The 17,867-nt window shown below is 46.0% G+C and overlaps 1 protein-coding gene across 1 annotated transcript in view; it reads right to left on the bottom strand.

The window, feature by feature from the left end:
- ZCCHC14 (zinc finger CCHC-type containing 14) overlaps positions 1-17,867 on the bottom strand; it is an 80,608-nt gene that overhangs the window by 25,593 nt on the left and 37,148 nt on the right. The window contains exon 3 of the mRNA XM_032284627.1: positions 1,527-1,600. Coding sequence (XP_032140518.1) covers positions 1,527-1,600 — 74 coding nt within the window. The remainder of the gene's footprint in view (positions 1-1,526; positions 1,601-17,867) is intronic.

Consider the following 17,867-nt stretch of genomic DNA (forward strand, 5'->3'; position numbering starts at 1 on the left):
CTTCTTAGGGCACAGTCCCCACCAGTGCCTGAGGACGCCTGACACCGCAATGCAGGGAATGACGGAAGGAGCACTGCATAATGTCAGCAAACACCCAGGGTCACTGGGACCACTGCTGGGTTCCAGGGCATTCAGAAGGCCCCTGTGGTCTTTCCCTGGGCTCTGTCAGGGCTATACAATGTGGGCCCTAGGAACTCCACGGGTGCCGAGACTCTGGCACTACCACCACACGTGCCAGCAACCTCCACACCTCAGCAGCTGAGGATTTTCCTTACATTTTTCAAAGAAAAATGCATAGCGTGGCAACTGCCTATCTCAACAGTCTCCACAAACAAAGGGGAGGCTTGTCCCTTCAGTGGAAAAAGGATTTGAAGTATTTTGGTGTCGCTACACTCTTCAAAAAATTAGTGAGCTGCACAAATTAGTCATGCCAGATGCTCACACAAGTTTTGTCCAGAGAGCACTCTCCAACGACGCTGGAAGCCAACCTCCATGAGCAGTCAGCACTTGACACACAGGTGGTTCAGAGAGAATGTCCCCGCGCCAGGGTTTATCAGAGCCCTGACTGGGAGCTGAGCACTGCTAGCCGGGACACATTTCCCAGCCTCTCTGGCATTCACGTGGGACCAAGAAACTAAATGTGGCCAACAAAATAGAAGTGAAGTGTCTAGAGGCTGCTTTCAGCAATGTTCCTTAAGAGAAAGATTCAGAGCCTCCCTTTCTTCCTCCTGCAGCCTGCTGCCCAGGATGAACACGTGAGGACTGGCATCCTGCCTGCCACCTTGGGCCGGGAGCAGGGGGCCACATCCTAGGGATGTCACAGAGTAGCCAGAGGGGGCGTGTAACCCTAAGGGCACCCTCAGGTTCTGATGGGCACAGTGACCAGGGAGCGGGGCAGCCTCCTGCTTGCCCTGCTATGAGAGAGAAATGGGCTTCCGGCCATCTCGTTCCTGGTCACCGTGGGTCTCAAACCCAGAAACACAACATTGCTCAACTCTCCTGAGTCTTCATGGTACCCAACTTTGGTGACCGACTCCCAGCACCTGAGCGAGTCAGTTCAGGGAGCATTCCCTGCCCAGACCAAGGAGGTTTCCTCACCATGTGGTGAGTAAGAAGGGGAGCAGCTGGTCTCTGCAGGCACCACGCACCCACCCTGGTTGTGTGTGTGCTGCTCTGCAGGCTGCCTCATCCAGTTCTGCCCCAGCCCCCTGAGGAATGCACCATTCACACCTGAACTGACAACTCCAAACCCTGCCCAAGCCCCTCTGAGGTATGCACCATTCACACCAGAACTGACAGCCCCAGACCCTGCCCGAGCCCTCACCCCTCCCACCTGTAGAGGGCCCGCAGCCAACAACCCCCCACCCCCGAGATGGCCCACCCAGGCCTAGGGCCAGCTTCCTATACAGCACTGGCACAGGGCTTTGTACAAGGCACAGCCTTGTCTAGGTAAAGAAAAGAGTCTCCAGGGTAAGTGTTTTCTTCCTACCCTTACAGGAGAGAGGGGAAAAAACTTAGCATCTTACCTCAAAGGAACATTCAACATTTCTGTCATTTTTTGTGTGTGATAATCCCTTCAGGTCTATCTTTTCAACACTCACTGTAAAAGTAAAACAAAAAACAAAAATGAAATAAGGGCTTGAAGTATATACACAATTATTTAGCATTTGATACTCAGCATTTTCCAAATGAGGCTCTCAGTGCCCAGGGCTATCCTGTCACTTCAGTGGCATCTCACCTAGAACCAGAGCCCAGAGAGGAAGGCGGGCGGCAGCACTTGATGCAGGGCACATTTGCAACAGAAAGGAGATTAAAGCAAAGCCACAAGTGGAAATGGAAGAGCAGGAAAGAGCGCTAGAGCACAGACGCGCGCTTACTGACCGAGCAAAAGCCCAGCTCTAGCTATGACTGAGCATCTATGCAGCCTCCCGGGTTAACCCTCAAAACGGTGACCAATCTATCCCAAGCTAATGCTCAGTATTTTCAACGGTGACTGTTTTAGACAGTATTTCTCCAAGAACGTGGTCACCTGGGGAGCGTCTCCTGTTCATTTCTTCTTCTTCTTCTTTTTTTTTTTGAGACAGAGTCTTATTCTGTCTCGGTGGCTCGATGCAGCCTCTGCCTCCCAGGTTCAAGCGATTCTCGTGCCCCAGCCTCCCAAGTAGCTGGGGTTATAGGCGTGCACCACAACGCCCAGCTGATTTTTGTAATTTTAGAAGACACAGGGTTTCTCCATGTTGGCCAAACTGGTCTCAAACTCCTAACCTCAGGCGATCCACCCATCTCAGCCTCCCAAAGTGCTAGGATTACAGATGTGAGCCACCACGCCTGGCCTTTCTTTTCGCCAGAATTCACTCTCATTCTTCTCTAAGAGGGCAAGGTTAAGGAGACCAGAACAGCAGTCCTAGGGGAATCAGGAAGATGGAGAGCACTGTCTCGGGGCAGAACCACGCTGCAGTGACCGAAGCCGCACAGGATGGAGAGAGACGGGGACAAGGGGCCTCACCAGGAGGCCCAGAAGCCATCAGCTTACTTACTCGTCCCCAGTTTTCCACATAAATTGGTGGGTGTTTTTCTCCTCAAAAATAGGATGATACAATTAGGTTTTAAGCACTTTTTAAATAAGCCCAAATATCTGTTCAAAATAAAACAGCTGCCTATCAAACACTGTGGTTTCCGCCTCAGCTGCATCAAGGCAGGCCTGCCCTGCTGATCCAGCGCTAATGTTTCTCGCTGCCCAACACACCTGGCTCTGCCAGCTCTCACACTTCCCAGGCACCCACAGCCACACACTGCCGCAGCCTTATGCATAACTGGGAGACACACTTCAGGGCATTCTCCCGCCTTCCTCCACCAGCCTTCACTGGGTCTAGAGGTCACCTGGCTGTGTACGATGGGGATGTCTGCTAATCTGTAGAATCCAACTCTGTCTAATGTGAAATACTCAACATAACTTTTCAGAACTATGAATGTGACACTTCCTGCAGGCACCCAAACACCTCCTGGTCTCCTGCACTAACTTTCTCCAGAGCCCTTTCCACGGACGCCAGTGCTTCCACAGGGTCAGGGCAACTTCAAAAAAACTGTATGGTCAAAAAGCTTTTGGGGGCAGCCGGGCACGGTGGCTCATGCCTGTAATCCCAGCACTTTGGAAAGCCGAGGTAGGCGAATCATGAGGTCAGGAGTTCAAGACCAGCCTGGCCAACATGGTGAAAACCAGCCTCTACTAAAAATACAAAAAATTAGCTGGGCATAGTGGCAGGCACCTGTAATTCCAGCTACTTGGAAGGCTGAGGCAGGAGAATTGCTTGAACCTGGGAGGTGGAGGTTGCAGTGAGCCAAGATCGCGCCATTCACTGCACCCCAGCCTGGGCAAGAGTAAGACTCTCAAAAAAAAAAAAAGTTTTTGTGGAAAGAAAAATCTCCTTCTAAACTGTTAATGTACATTAGAATATTAAGGGCTCTGAGAAGTCCTACAGCACATAATAATTTTTTAAATGATTCCCTATATTTTTTATCCACACAACTTTCTTCTCCAAACACACAAACCTCCCCTAGATGGAGGACCTGCTCTGTGCACACACCTGGGGACGGTTCTAAGCCTGTACTACCCGAATCACCCATGACAAGTTAATTAACATGGAATAAAATTAAACATGCAAACTCCTCCCACCCCGACCCCAGTTTTCTTCCTGAAGAACCACGCTGAGGGTTCTGAAGCCACAGGAGGCTAGTGGCTGCCACGCCGGGCTGTGTGGACACCGGGCTGAGTGCTCCCGGCCAGTGCTGTCTAAACCAACACCTGCCCATCCATGCGCAGCTCTGTGGGCTCCCACCATGCCCCTCATCTGCACATCCTCTGTGGCCACCCCATGACGGCACAGCTGAGGAGTTGTGTCAGACACCACCCTGATCCCAGAGCCAGTGATATTCACTCTCTGTGTCTCGGCAGAATGAGTCAGCTGGCCCCTGCACTCGCTCCCCAGCATGTGCCATGAACAGCTGGCCACCCAGGTCACCCTCCAGGTGCTGCGAGTGTAGAACGAGGCAGCGGGTGCTGCGCTTCCAGCAGCACCACCTGCTCTGCCAGGGACCCTCATGCCTCTTGGGGATGTGGGGGTCCACTTGGTTTAGAGTTCTGTAAGCTTAAAATTGCACCTCACAGGAAGGAATTACTCCAACAAATACAAATGTTTATTTCCTTTCTGGCAAAACAAGCAGCACAGCACATGTAGCGGCTACACAGTCCTGCTGATGTTCGCTCAGTTAACTACGCGCTGTTCCTGCCTGACTTCCTCAGTCAGACTGTCAGCAAATATACAGCTTTCATGTTTTTCCAAAGCAGTATTTCTAAAACTTCCCCACAATGACATCACTCGAATCCATATCTCTTACTTTTTAAAGCAACATATAATGTCAATAAATACAGAAACATGTAGTCAGCATTTTCCCTGGCCACAAACACCAATGTGTACCTCATGTCCCGGGGCTGGGTAATATTAGGGTTTATGAAAAAAGTAAAAAGAACAAACCCCATCTGGACTGAAAGTAGGAAGTGACTCACTCATATCTCATATCTGGACAGGAAAAGGGAAAAGCAGATGAATGGTATTCAGCTGTTTTCAAATAAAAGAGGCATTTTCAACTCTAGGCCCAAAATGCTGGCGTGTCCCTCTGCAGAATGACCAGCCTGGGCAGTGGCCACCCCAGCCAGGGCAGCCGTGGGCCCAGGAGGGATGCAACAAGGCTCCCTCTACTTCTATCTAGGACACCTCTACTCCTACCTTGGATGCTCTGCGGTCTGAAGGCTGAGAGGACCCTGAGAGAGAGGGAAGGCCAGGCACAAGGAGTGAGGGGTCGGGCGAGTGCGGGGCCTGGGTGACAGGCCTGAGTTAGGTGAGGAAGGATTTAAGCACGCTCTCAACTCTGGAGCCATTAGACATCATAATTCTAAAAACCACACAAGAAAGAAGGTGTATGGAGCATTGGGATAAATAACTTACGCATGCCGGGCTTAATACCTAGGTGATGGGCTGACAGGTGCGGCAAACCACCATGGTACACATTTACCTACGTAACAAACCTGCACATCCTGCACATGTATCCTAGAACTTCAAAGAAAAAAGGCTTAGACATTAACTAGAAAATTACAAATTCTATGCATAACATGATGACAGTTTTGTTTAAAATGGAAATGAAAAACACTCAAATGATGGAAAGTGATGGGAACAGCTGTGTTCGCTGGCGAAGAGAAAGGGTAGCTTTCCCCCACATTTCTGTAATGTGGTTTCGCCATCTCAAAGCGAATACCCATCTGCATGCAGACACCCGTTACAATCCACTTCTCTCCTGCTCCCAGCGCGCCACCTTCCCTCCCCCTGTGGTCAGCCCCACTGCCTTCAGTGGAGCGTAAGCAAATGCCTAGACAAATTCAGGGGTAAACATCACCCCATGACCTGACAGGACAGACCAGAGCCAGAGGGACCATGAAGACAGACTCCACACTGGCCAGAAAGCCTCCGTGAGGAAACTGTCTGGTATGCATGGCAATGCGGCCACAGCACATGGCAGCCAAGGCCATGAGGAGGCTCTCGTGGAGCACAGAGCCCAGTCAGCACCATGCCCAGGCAGGCCTGTATAGGGACAAACAGGGCTGGGACAGAGAGACCCGAGGCGGGGCCAGCCCTGTGCCCTCCTTCTGAAATGAGAACACAAGGGATGATATACTCTTCCCTTTGGAATGTTTGTCTGTTCAAACCTTTCTTCTTTTGTCATTCCAGGTACACAACAAGCACTTCCCTCAAATATTACAAGTTAGGTCACATAACCTTCGATAAAATGTATAATCGCACGGATTATCATTTTATAATTGAATCAATACCTACACTTAGAAACCAGTACCCTAGTGTAACTGAAAACGCAGGGAAGCTGGAATAAGAAGGTGATGTCAGAAATTCAGGCTTCCATTTGGCGAGACTGCACCACACCACAGCGTTTCCATCCCAAAGTGCGGTTTCTGGTTTTCTCCTTTTACACTTCAATACCTGTACAATCAGATGCCAAGGGCATCTCACCCCTGCTGCTGCCCAGGTGGCAGGAAAGACAAGGTTGTGACAGCCTGCAACCTATGGAGAAACTGAGGAGAGAGCCAGCAACCCACCCAAGAAGCAGGTACAGCACGTTTCCTTTTTCAGATACAGAGAAAGTCTTCTGACCAGCAGCATCTCACAGTTAATGTCACAGTTAATGACACATGGGAAGGAGACTAAATTATGCCTGCCAAGAGCTGAGTTCGAATATTCATTTAGTAACTATGGTCAATTTTGCATCTGCTTCCTCATTTCTTTAATGGGGATAGTAGCTTAAAAGGGCCAATAGTTTGTGACCAAATATGAATAAGAACAGGAAATGGCCCCGCTCAGTATAAAGATATAAAATCCCCAAGAAATGAGGGGCCTTGCGGGGCGTTCATACAGGGCCCAGTACCACCATCGGCACTGCTCCGGTCTTCTTCCTGCTAGTGAGGAACAGCAAAGGGCCCTACAGTGGAGTCCCTGAAATGCAACAGATTTATCTCCAAGGAGCCAATGGCTCCAGAGCCTAAGTGTCCTGCCTCACCTTTGTCACTAACGAGTAAATTATATTATTTAGTTAAGATGTATTTCTGGTTTGTAAGGGACTCAAAAACCTAGCAGCTAAATCTCCCACCATCCTGCTATTTAAACAAGCTAAGACAAGCCATGGATATGACTAAGTTTCCCTTCTGGAGTGCACTGGGTATAGAACCTCTTCACAGGACTCCAAACGGCCTGGGAGAAAGGATGACCGGCATACATGTTCTTTTTTTTTGAGATGGAGTCTCGCTCTGTCACCAGGCTGGAGTGCAGCAGTACGATCTCAGCTCACTGCAACCTCCGCCTCCCAGGTTCAAGTGATTCTCCTGCCTCAGCCTCCCAAGCAGCTGGGATCACAGGTGTGCGCCACCACACCCAGCCAATTTTTGTATTTTTACTAGAGACAAGGTTTCACCATATTGGCCAGGCTGTTCTCAAACTCCTGACCTCGTGATTCACCCGTCTCAGCCTCCCAAAGTGCTGGGATTACAGGCGTGAGCCACCATGCCTGGCCCCAGCCACAAGTTCTTACTCCTAACTTTGCTAACCAGTTTCCCACTTGGAATTCTGCCTTAATGACCAAGTGTGATTTCCCAAGTAAAGCAAAACTGAAGGAAAAACCTATGATATTCCTATAAATTAAAAAATAAAAATAAAAAGATTAAAGCTTGAGACAGACACCTCAGCTACTCTGATTTCACCATTATGTGTTATATACATATATCAAATATCACATGTACCTCCAAAAGATATATGTACAACTATGAGATATCCATATAAAATAAATACATCTTACAAGTTAGATTAAAAAACCAACATATAATTTAAACAAACAAGATCTCAGAGCATGATTAACATGTCCCAAAGTCAAAATACAGGAAGCCACATCAATTCTGTATCTTACATAACTAATTCTACAATGACTAGGTTGGTAAATCAAACCACAGGACAATCTGCACAACAGTTGTAGATTATTTTGCTGTCTACCAGCAGCTCTCTACATCCTTTAATTAAAAGAAACCAAACATTTTCCCACACAACGTTATCGTACTAACAAGCATTTATAAAATTTTATTTATTTTAGAGATGGGGCCTGGCTACGTTAACCAGGCTGCACTCCAACTCCAGGGCTCCAACAATCCTCCTGCCTCAGCTTCCACGTAGCCAAGACTACAGGCGAAAGCCACTGTGCCCGGCCTAACGAACACTTTAAATTCACTGACTGAAATGCAAGTAGCACTATGCTTTTATATTGACAATACCCAGGCTGGAGTGAAGTGGCACAATCTCGGCTCACTGCAACCTCCACCTCCTGAGTTCAAGTGATTCTTGTGCCTCAGCCTCCTAAGTAGCTGGGATTACAGGTGCCCACCACCATGACTGGCTAATTTTTGTATTTTTAGCAGAGACAGGGTTTCACCATGTTGGCCAGGCTGCTCTTCAAATTCTGACCTCAAGTGATCCACCCATCTTGGCTCCTAAAGTGCTGGGATTAGAGGCATGAGCTACCATGCCCAGCCTATTCTAAAGTTTTAGACAAAGAGATGAGACGTTTTATAAAACAGAATTTGCAATGTTTCAGGAAGGCACTAAACAGGGGAGTATCCAGAGGACACTGGCTACATCCCGGACTATGCGTAAACCGATTCCTCCGGCCAGCTTTCTGGCTGGAGGACCAAAAACAGGAGCCTCTGGGAATTGGAAGCGCAGAAGGATAGCAGTGAGGGAAGATTCCAGGGAATGCCTGTCATGTTCTTTTTGACAGAGTCTCACTCTGTCACCCAGGCTGAAGTGCAGAGGCATGATCTTGGCTCACTGCAGTCTCGATCTCCTGGGCTCAAGTGATCCACCCACCTCAGCCTCCTGAGTAGTGGCACCTACAGGCATGCAGCACCATGCCCAGTCAATTTTTGTATGTTTTTTTTTATAAAGACAGGGTTTTGCCATGTCACCCAGGCTGGTCTGGAACTGCTGGGCTCAAGTGATCTGCCTGTCTTGGCCTCCCAAAGTGCTGGGATTATAGGCCTGCACCTTCATGCCCGGCCCTGCCCTTCAGTTCCAAATGAAATCACAGAAATACTCTCTAAAGTCAGTCTTCTATCAGCTATGATATACATGTGACTGTTCCCATACACTTTTATATAAATGCTCAAGCTGATTACTTAGTCACATTTATTATCTTAATTTCAAATCGCAGAAAATATGCTTCATCTTTTCCTGGTTTTGTCTTGGGGTCAGAAGATTTATGTACAAAAATCTTTTATTAAGTCCATTTCTTTGTCTTTGCTTTTATTTCCCATTCATATATATATATATATATATATTTTTTTTCCTTAGAGACGGGGTCTCTCTATGTTACCCAGGCTGAAGTGAAGTAGCTATTCACAGGCGAGATCCCACTACTGATCAGCATGGGAGTTTTCACCTGCTCCATTTCCGACCTGGGTGGGTTCACCCCTCCTTAGGCAACCTGGTGGTATCCTGCTCCCGGGAGGTCACCATATTGATGCCGAACTTAGTGCGGACACCCGATCATAATTGCGCACTACAGCCCAGAACTCCTGGGGTCAAGCGATCCTCCCGTCTCAGCCTCCCGAGTAGCTGGGACTACAGGCATATGCCTCTGCGCCCAGCCTCCCATTCATATTTGTTGTTTAACTCTGATTTGTTCTATTGGATTCAACTTTGAAAGGCAACACAAAACTCCTCTCCAACATAAACATACCGGTGTTACTCCATTTGTGCCTCCAGAAGAAGAACACAAAACAAAATCTGAACTAGAACTCTGAGTTTAGCAAATAAAGTTAGAGGCCTTATAGTAGGAAAAGACGTTTTTTTTTTTTTTTTTTTTGAGACGGAGTTTCACTCATGTTACCCAGGCTGGAGTGCAATGGCGTGATCTTGGCTTACCGCAACCTCCGCCTCCTGGGTTCAGGCAATTCTCCTGCCTCAGCCACCTGAGTAGCTGGGGTTACAGGCACGCACCACCATGCCCAGCTCATTTTTTGTATTTTTAGTAGAGACGGGGTTTCACCATGTTGACCAGGATGGTCTCAATCTCTTGACCTCGTGATCCACCCGCCTCGGCCTCCCAAAGTGCTGGGATTACAGGCTTGAGCCACCGCGCCCGGCCAAGACGTTTTTCTTAAAGGTACGACTGAGAACTCTGAGATTAAAAATAATCCATCAATAAATAACCATGTATTCTAATGCATTAAAAAGGCATTCTTAGAGAAAGCTGTTAGGGTTTTCCTCTTACTTTTTTGGGGCCAACCTATGTTTCAGGAAAACTGAACTAAAGATCATCTATGAAAATGCAGTGTTGAGGAATTCTGGATCCAGGTAAGAGGGAGCAGCAATGCAAACCCCTGGGAGGGAGACGTCCCTCTCTGATATGGGGGGGCTGTCATTCCAGGTGGGGTCACACCTCCTCACTGCTTTTTCTTCTCTCTGTCCTCCCAGGAAGATGGGCATGGTCACAGAAGTGCACAGCAGAGAGAGCTAAAGCCCCAGCTTTCCGGCTGGAGGACCAAAAACGGGAGCCCCTGGGAATTGGAAGTATAGAAGAATAGCAGTGAGGGAAGATTCCAGGGAAGCAACCCCATAACGTTGCTGATGCATTCCTGGGTTCACCCCAGGGCTGCACGTATAAGAATCTGAACTGGAGAACACACCTCCACCAGAGTCTCAGGCTGGACGGCAAGCAACGTCCCTGAAGAACGAGGCTAAACAGCACTGCCAAAGCTCAGAGAACGGAGCTGACCACAGCCACATCCCACAGAAGGCTGCACAGAACTGCTGCCGGAACCCAACCAGGTCGACTGCTCCAAACCAAAAACATCAACATTCTCTCTGGGACTAAAGATGAGTCAGAGTCTTGTATCATGCCATTCAAGAAAATCAGCAGATCCCAACACTGAGATGACACAGATGCTAGAACTATGAAAGACACCGAAGCAGCTACATCACAATGCCCCAACAGAGAGGGGCAAACACTCTTGAGATGCACAGACAGAGAGAAAGCCTGTGTAAATTCAGATGGAAAGAACCCAATTGTAATTCAGAAAAAAAATACTAAAACTTCAGAGGTGGGACAATGGCTGAAAACGGCCTAAATCTGGTGAAATACATCAGCGCATGCATAAGAGGCTCAATGAGCTTATCCAAACAAGGTTAAGCCCAAAGAAATCAACACCCATACACAGCATAAACAAAATGCTAAAAGCTAAAGACAAAAAAAAATCTTGAAAGCAATCAAAAACAACACATTACCTCATAGGAGAAAATCATTGAAATGACTGAGAATTTCTGATCAGAAACCATGAAGGCCAGAAGAAAGTAGAATCATAAAGTACTTAAGGTAAATAACTACCAACTATAATTCTACATCCAGTCAAGGTGAAATAAGACATCCTCAGATGAAGGAAAACTGAGAGGACTGTTTGTCAGCAGGCCTGCTCTGAAAGAACTGCTAAAGAGAGTTCTTCAAACAGAAGGAAAATGGACTGGAAGGAAACCTGGACCATCAGGGCTGAAAGAAAAGCAAGAGAAATGTGAAATATCTGGGTAATGTAATAGTCTATTCTGCTTTTGAGTTGTTCAAAATAGCTTTGCTGGTTAAAAACAAAAATCATTAACATGGTCTGAAACAGCTTTCGACGCACGCGGATATAATTCCTAAGACAACTGTAACAGGAAGGGCAGAGGCCCGGATGCTGGTCAGGTTTCTACCTCCCACCGGCACTGGTAAGCAGGTTCCAGGCAGACTGGGTCACTGATGGCTCTACAAAAGATTCAATGAGAAAACATTGCTGCTTCCAAGAAACCTAATTTTTTTTTAAAGTGGGTAGCTTTTCTATCAATGCAGGAATTGTCAAGTGAGCCCTTTATCTGCTATCAAGGTAAGTAAACTGAGTTGGAATCAGTAAATTTAACAGATGCTGACAGTGGCCAGGCATGGTGGCTCACACCTGTAAACCCAGCACTTTGAGAGGCCAAGGCAGAAGAACTGCTTAAGCTGAGAAGTTAGAGACCAGCCTGGGCAACACAGCGAGACCCCGTTTCTACCAGAAATTTAAAAAATTAGTTGGGCGTGGTGGTGCACACCTGTAGCCCCAGCTACTCGGGAGGCCAAGGTTGCCGGATCCCTTAAGTCCAGGAGTTCAAGGATGCAATCAGCAGTGATCATATCATCGCACTGTAGCCTGGCTGACAGAGTGATATTGTCTCGAAAACAAAAAAGCCGGGAGCTGTAGTTTATGCCTGTCACTTTGGGAGACTGAGACAGGCAGACCACTTGAGGCCAGGAGTTTGAGACCAGCCTGGTCAACATGGCAAAACCTGACCTCTACTAGAACTACAAAAATTAACTGGGTGTGGTTGCTCATGCCTGTAGTCCCAGCTCCTCAGGAGGTGGAGGCATGAGAATAGCCTGAACCTGGGAAGTGGAGATTGCACTGAGCTGAGATTGCATACTGCACTCCAGCCTGGGTGACAGAGTAAAACTCTATCTCACCAAAAAAAAAAAAAAAAAAAAAAAAAGAGAAGGAAAAAACTAGAAAGGGCCCTGTGGTGCTAGACTGTCACTGAGAAGGCCTGGGAGCAGCCCACTCCATTAGCAGGGTGCACATACAGCACATACAGCATCAGATTTTGTTTTCTAAAACCCATTTTCCATTAAACTGTTGATTTCACTAGGGAAGATAAAGCCAAGCCTTAAACATCTTGTTATGCCAGAAAGCAAAGACGTGCTCATAGAATGACGGGACATATTAAAAAGACACAAAATACCAGTTTTCAGGGGCTCCCCCCAGCCAAATTTAGTACAGCTTTAACATCAGAATAAATAATGACAGTAATGGATTATAACTCACTGAATAAAACAGGAAACAATGATTCAATACACACTTAAATGATTAAGCTAAAAGTCTGATAAGAAACATCCTACTTATCTAGTTAGAAAGTAATTTTTACACAGCAGAATCCTGGAAGACAGCATGAAAATTAATAAAGTGACTGTCATCGGTAAAGGAACAAATTGAGAGCTTGTACCACCCGACAGGACGCAGTGAGAGCAGCGTAGCATGTTCCTTGCAAAGATGTACAGCCTGAATCTAGTCATGAGAAGCATCAAACAAACCCAGATTGAGGGAGAGTCGGCAGATCAGTGGTTCATAATTTTCTAAAGTATCCAGGTCATGAAAGACAAGGAAAGACGGAGGAGATGCTACTGAAGGATATGAAGGAGGCCAGATGCACCCTGGGATTCAGAACTTGATACTTTGGCTATAAAAGGCATTACTGAGACAATGGATGGAACGGGAATAAGCCTGAGAATCAGAGGGTGGTGACATGTCAATACCAACCTCCTGATCCCGATGGCTGTGCTGTGGTGACGTAAGAGAAAGCCACTGTTTGCAGAAAACACATGGTCAAGATTTGGGGGTACTGGGGGATCAGATCCACAATTTGCTCTCAATGTTTCAGGAAAGCTCTTTTTATTGTAGTTAAAACTTTTCCGTCAACTTTTTATTTTGTTTTTCAAAATGAACTATTTTTAAAGACAGAGATATCTTCCCTCAGTGTGTACGATCAGTAGAAAGGCATCGTCTGCCAGTGCTTTTTTTTTTTTTTTTTGTTAGAGAGGTTGAATTTATATTTTTTCAAGTTAATTATGATTGCTGTGTCATCTTCCTGTATTTTATTTTTACTCTGAAAGATCATAATCCATTCTTCCAAATCGTCAGGAATTACTTGGTATAGGTTTCAACAGGCCACCATGTGATCAAACGTCCTTTGAAGTGTTCTTTGATATTTTATTACCAGATAGTCCTTCAAGCCACGGTGTGTGGGCTCAGCCACTACGACTATGTGATGACATGCTAACCTGAGAAACACACATGCTGACCATCTGGCCAAAAACTGAAGACGAGGGCAAAACCGGAGCACATCACAAACATTCTTCCAGGACAGGGTTGTACCATCTCTTCTGATGTCAAATCTTTTTTTTTTTTTTTTTTTTTTTTTTTCAGATAGAATCTCGCTCTGTAGCCCAAGCTATAGTGCAGTGGTGTGATCTCGGCCCACTGCAACCTCCGCCTCCCAGGTCCTGGTTCAAGCAATTCTCCTACCTCAGCCTCCCAAGTAGCTGGGGTTACAGGCAGGAGCCACCATGCCCAGCTAATTTTTGTATTTTTTTTTTTAGTAGAGATGGGGTTTCACCATGTTGGCCAGTCTGGTCTTGAACTCCTGACCTCATGATCCATCCGCCTCGGCCTCCCAAAGTGCTGGGATTACAGGCATGATGTCAAATCTTAAAGTAAACTAAATAATGATTGTTGAAGAAAACATTCTTTCTCATTAAAAAAGGTTCTATCTAATTACTGATACTGTTGGGAAATCAACCTATTTTACCTTATTTTTCTAGGTCCTATCATCTTCCTGATCAATTTTAAAATATTTTAAAAATATTTTTAGGTACTGCTTAATCTGAACATCAACAGTATTTTTCTTAAATTTCAAACAATTTTGACTGGGCACAGTGGCTCACGACTGTAATCTCAGCACTTTCGGAGGCTGAAGTTAGTGGATCACCTGAGGTCAGGAGTTCAAGACCAACCTGGCCAACATGGTGAAACTCTATTAAAAATACAAAAATTAACAGGGTGTGGTGGTGCGCGCCTGTATTCCAGCTACTCGGGCAGCTGAGGCAAGAGAATCCCTTGAACCCAGGAGGTGGAGGTTGCAGTGAGCTGAGATTGTACCACCGCACTCAACCAGCCTGAGCAACAGAGGGAGACTGTGTCTCAAAACAAACAAGGCTGGGTATGGTGGGTCACCGAGATCAGGAGGTCAAGAACAGCCTGACTAACATGAGGAAACCCCGTCTCTATTAAAAATGCAAAAATTAGCCGGGTATGGTAGTGTGTGGCTATAGTCCCAGCTACTTGGGAGGCTGAGGCAGGAAAATTGTTTGATCTCAGGAGACAGAGGCTGCAGTGAGCTGAGATCACTCCACTGCATTCCAGCCTAGACAACAAAAGCAAAACTCCATCTCAAAAACAAACAAAACCAATGTAAATAAGAGAGGTTGTCAAACTATTATTCCCCAGACCAAACTGGCCTGCTCTTGTACAGTCTGAGTAAGAATAGCTTTTACATTCATAAAGAGTTATTTTAAGGCTGGGCGCGGTGGCTCACACCTGTAATCCCATAACTTTGGGAGGCCAAGGTGGGTGGATCATCTGAGGTCAGGAGTTCAAGACCAGCCTGAGCAACATGATGAAACCCCGTATCTACTAAAAATACAAAATTAGCCAAGAGTGGTGGCGTGTGCCTCCTGTAGTCCCAGCTACTTCGGTGGCTGAGGGAGAATAATCACGAACCAGGGAGGCGGAGGTTGCAGCGAGCTGAGGTTGTGCCACTGCACTCAGCCTGGGCAACAAGAATGGCAAAACTCCATTTCAAAAAAAAAAAGTTCTTAAAAAAAAAAATTGAAAAACTGGCCAGGCGCAGTGGCTCACGCCTGTAATCCCAGCACTTTGGGAGACTGAGGCAGGTGGACCACTTGAGGTCGGAAGCTTGAGACCAGCCTGGCCAACATGGCAAAACCCGGTCTCTACTAAAAATACAAATATTAGCTGGGTGTGGTGGCATGCACCTGTAATCTCAGCTACTCAAGAGGCTGAGGTTAGAGAATTGCTTGAACCCAAGAGAAGGAGGTTATGGTGAGCCGAGCTGTGCCACTGCACTCCAGCCTGGGCGACGGAGGGAAGAATCCATCTCAAAAAAAAAAAAAAAAAATTATGAGACAGGGACTATACGTGACCCACAAATACAAAAACATGAATTACCTGGCTCTTTACAGAAACAATTTGCCAGCTCCTGAATCAGAGTATCAGTGGAAATGCTGACAACAAACTCTACCTTTTCAGAAAATGAGATGATGAAAAAGTGGCTTTGTTTTCCTTGGTTTATAGCCGAGGTCAGCAAACTAACACTCTTTATTTATTTATTTTTTGAGATGAAGTCTCACTCTGTTGCCCTGACTGGAGTGCAGCGGTGTGATATCTGCTCACTGCAGCCTCCGCCTCCCAGGTTCAAGCGATTCTCCTGTCTCAACCTCCCGATTAGCTGGGATTAAGGGCATGTGCCACCATGCCTGGCTAGTTTTTTTGTATTTTTAGTAGAGATGGGGTTTTGCTATGTTGGTCAGGCTGGTCTCAAACTCCTGACCTCAGGTGATCCACCTGCCTCAGCCTCCTGAAGTGCTGGGATTACAGGTGTGAGCCACCATGTCTGGCCAGCAAACTGACATTCTATATGGGAAGAATTTTCCATTCAAAATACATATAATGTTATCTAAGACTCAAGAGGAAGACAGAATTCTGCTAGTAGACAAGGAAAAGACATTCCAGTAAAGCTCCTTTGGGGCAGAGCCTTATAAAAAACATACATATGAGAAGAAACAGACCTCACCCCTCCACCCACACATGTTTTTGGGCCTGGGGAACAAAGCGGGCAGCCTGGAGACCTGCCAGACTGCAAAGGGCCTATGTGAAAACTGCGAGGGGGTCAGGTGTTTTGCTTTAATTTGAGGCAAAATTTACATAGAGCAAAATGCAGAGATCTGAAGTGTATAATTCAATGAGTTTGGGTAAATTTATACGCCCATGTGATCACTAACCCTTGATAATCAATATGGAGTGCTTTTAATTCTCTAAAAAGTCTTGAACATCATATAAATAGGATCACACATGGGTCCTGTTTTCATTCAACATTGTATTTTTGAGATTCAACTATGTGGTTACACATATTAGTTTTGAAATGACTGAGTTATCTTCCATTGTATAAATGTACCATAGTTTGTTTATCCATTCTCCTACTCATGGACATCTGGGTTGTTTCCAGTTCAGGGCTATTCTGCATAAGCTGCCACAAGCCTTCACCCATAAGCACTGTTGTGGATGGATACTTTCATTTCTTTGAGATAAATTCCCTAGGACGAGAACTGCAGGAATATAACATACATTTATAACTTCATAAAAAATGCCAAATTGTTTTCTTAATGGTTGTACCATTTTATTCTCCTATCAGCTGTGGATGAAAGCTCCAGCTGCTTCTGATCCTAACATTTGCTTTTCTGCCCTTTTGTCTTTCATCACCTTGGTGAATATAAATGACACTCGACTGTGGCTTTGATGTGCATTTCCCTGATGACTAATGACTTGAATCATGGCATCCCTGGACAATCTGTGTGTATAAGCATGCAGGTATGTGTTTCTCTGGAGTTAACTGCCTTTCTTTTTTCTGTTGGTCGAAAAACCCTAATTGCACTAATATTATCTGTAATCTGCTTAGAATGCACACCATTCTTCTACAGGAAGATCATCTTCTTAATAGTCATTAACTTCTTCCATTTCCATATACAGGTTGTAGTCATAATCGGAAAATGTGAAATCCAAAATGCTCCCAAATCTCAAACATTTTGAGTTATTTTTAATGAAAACAACCTGGCTTTCCACAGTCCTCTGGCACACAGTGTTGCAAATGGCAAGTCTGGAGTTAGCCTGACTCTGGTCTCTTCGCAGGTAAAATCTGTTTTGCTGTTCTCCTTTGAAAACGTGTAAGATCATTTCTTGATCCCTTATCAAAAAAGACAACAGTGCGTCTCGACATGGGTGTTTTGAATTCACCTCTCTCAGTACTGTCTGCCCTTTTGTGTGAAGACTCACAGGCGTTTTCTTTCCATGCGTACTTAAAGTGCTCCTTCCTTTCATCTTCGTTTCCAAACACCCTGCGTTTCAGAGGCTGAGCTTAGCTGCCGGTCTGCGCAACTCACCTTCTCTCTACCTTGTTCCTACATGTTCTGGAACACCTGCCAATCCTCAAACACTACTTAATGTTTTGCTCTGGTGGTCACTTTTACATCCCAACAACTCTTACTTGGTCTTCATTTTTTTTTTTCCGTGGCCCTCAGCTTTCATTTTACAAACGCAAGATCCTCTCAGCCCTCCAGAGAATGTTAATTGGAGCTTCCCTAAGAAGGATGCTTATCAAAAAGATCAGCCTCAGTTCCCTGAATTATCTGTGTACTTTGCAGTGGTCTAAATGCTTTGCCACAGTTCTTTACCTTTCATCACACTGAAACCCACGCTGTAGCTGGCTCACGGTGGTGGAGACTTTCCTATCCCTGAATTCGGGGGTGTGTCATGAGACTCACTGTGAACACCACAAAAAGGCAGAAGTGACCAT

Source organism: Sapajus apella, unplaced genomic scaffold, assembly GCF_009761245.1.
Source record: "Sapajus apella isolate SASKATOON/1434 unplaced genomic scaffold, GSC_monkey_1.0 scaffold15, whole genome shotgun sequence".
NCBI classification, from domain to species: domain Eukaryota; kingdom Metazoa; phylum Chordata; class Mammalia; order Primates; family Cebidae; genus Sapajus; species Sapajus apella.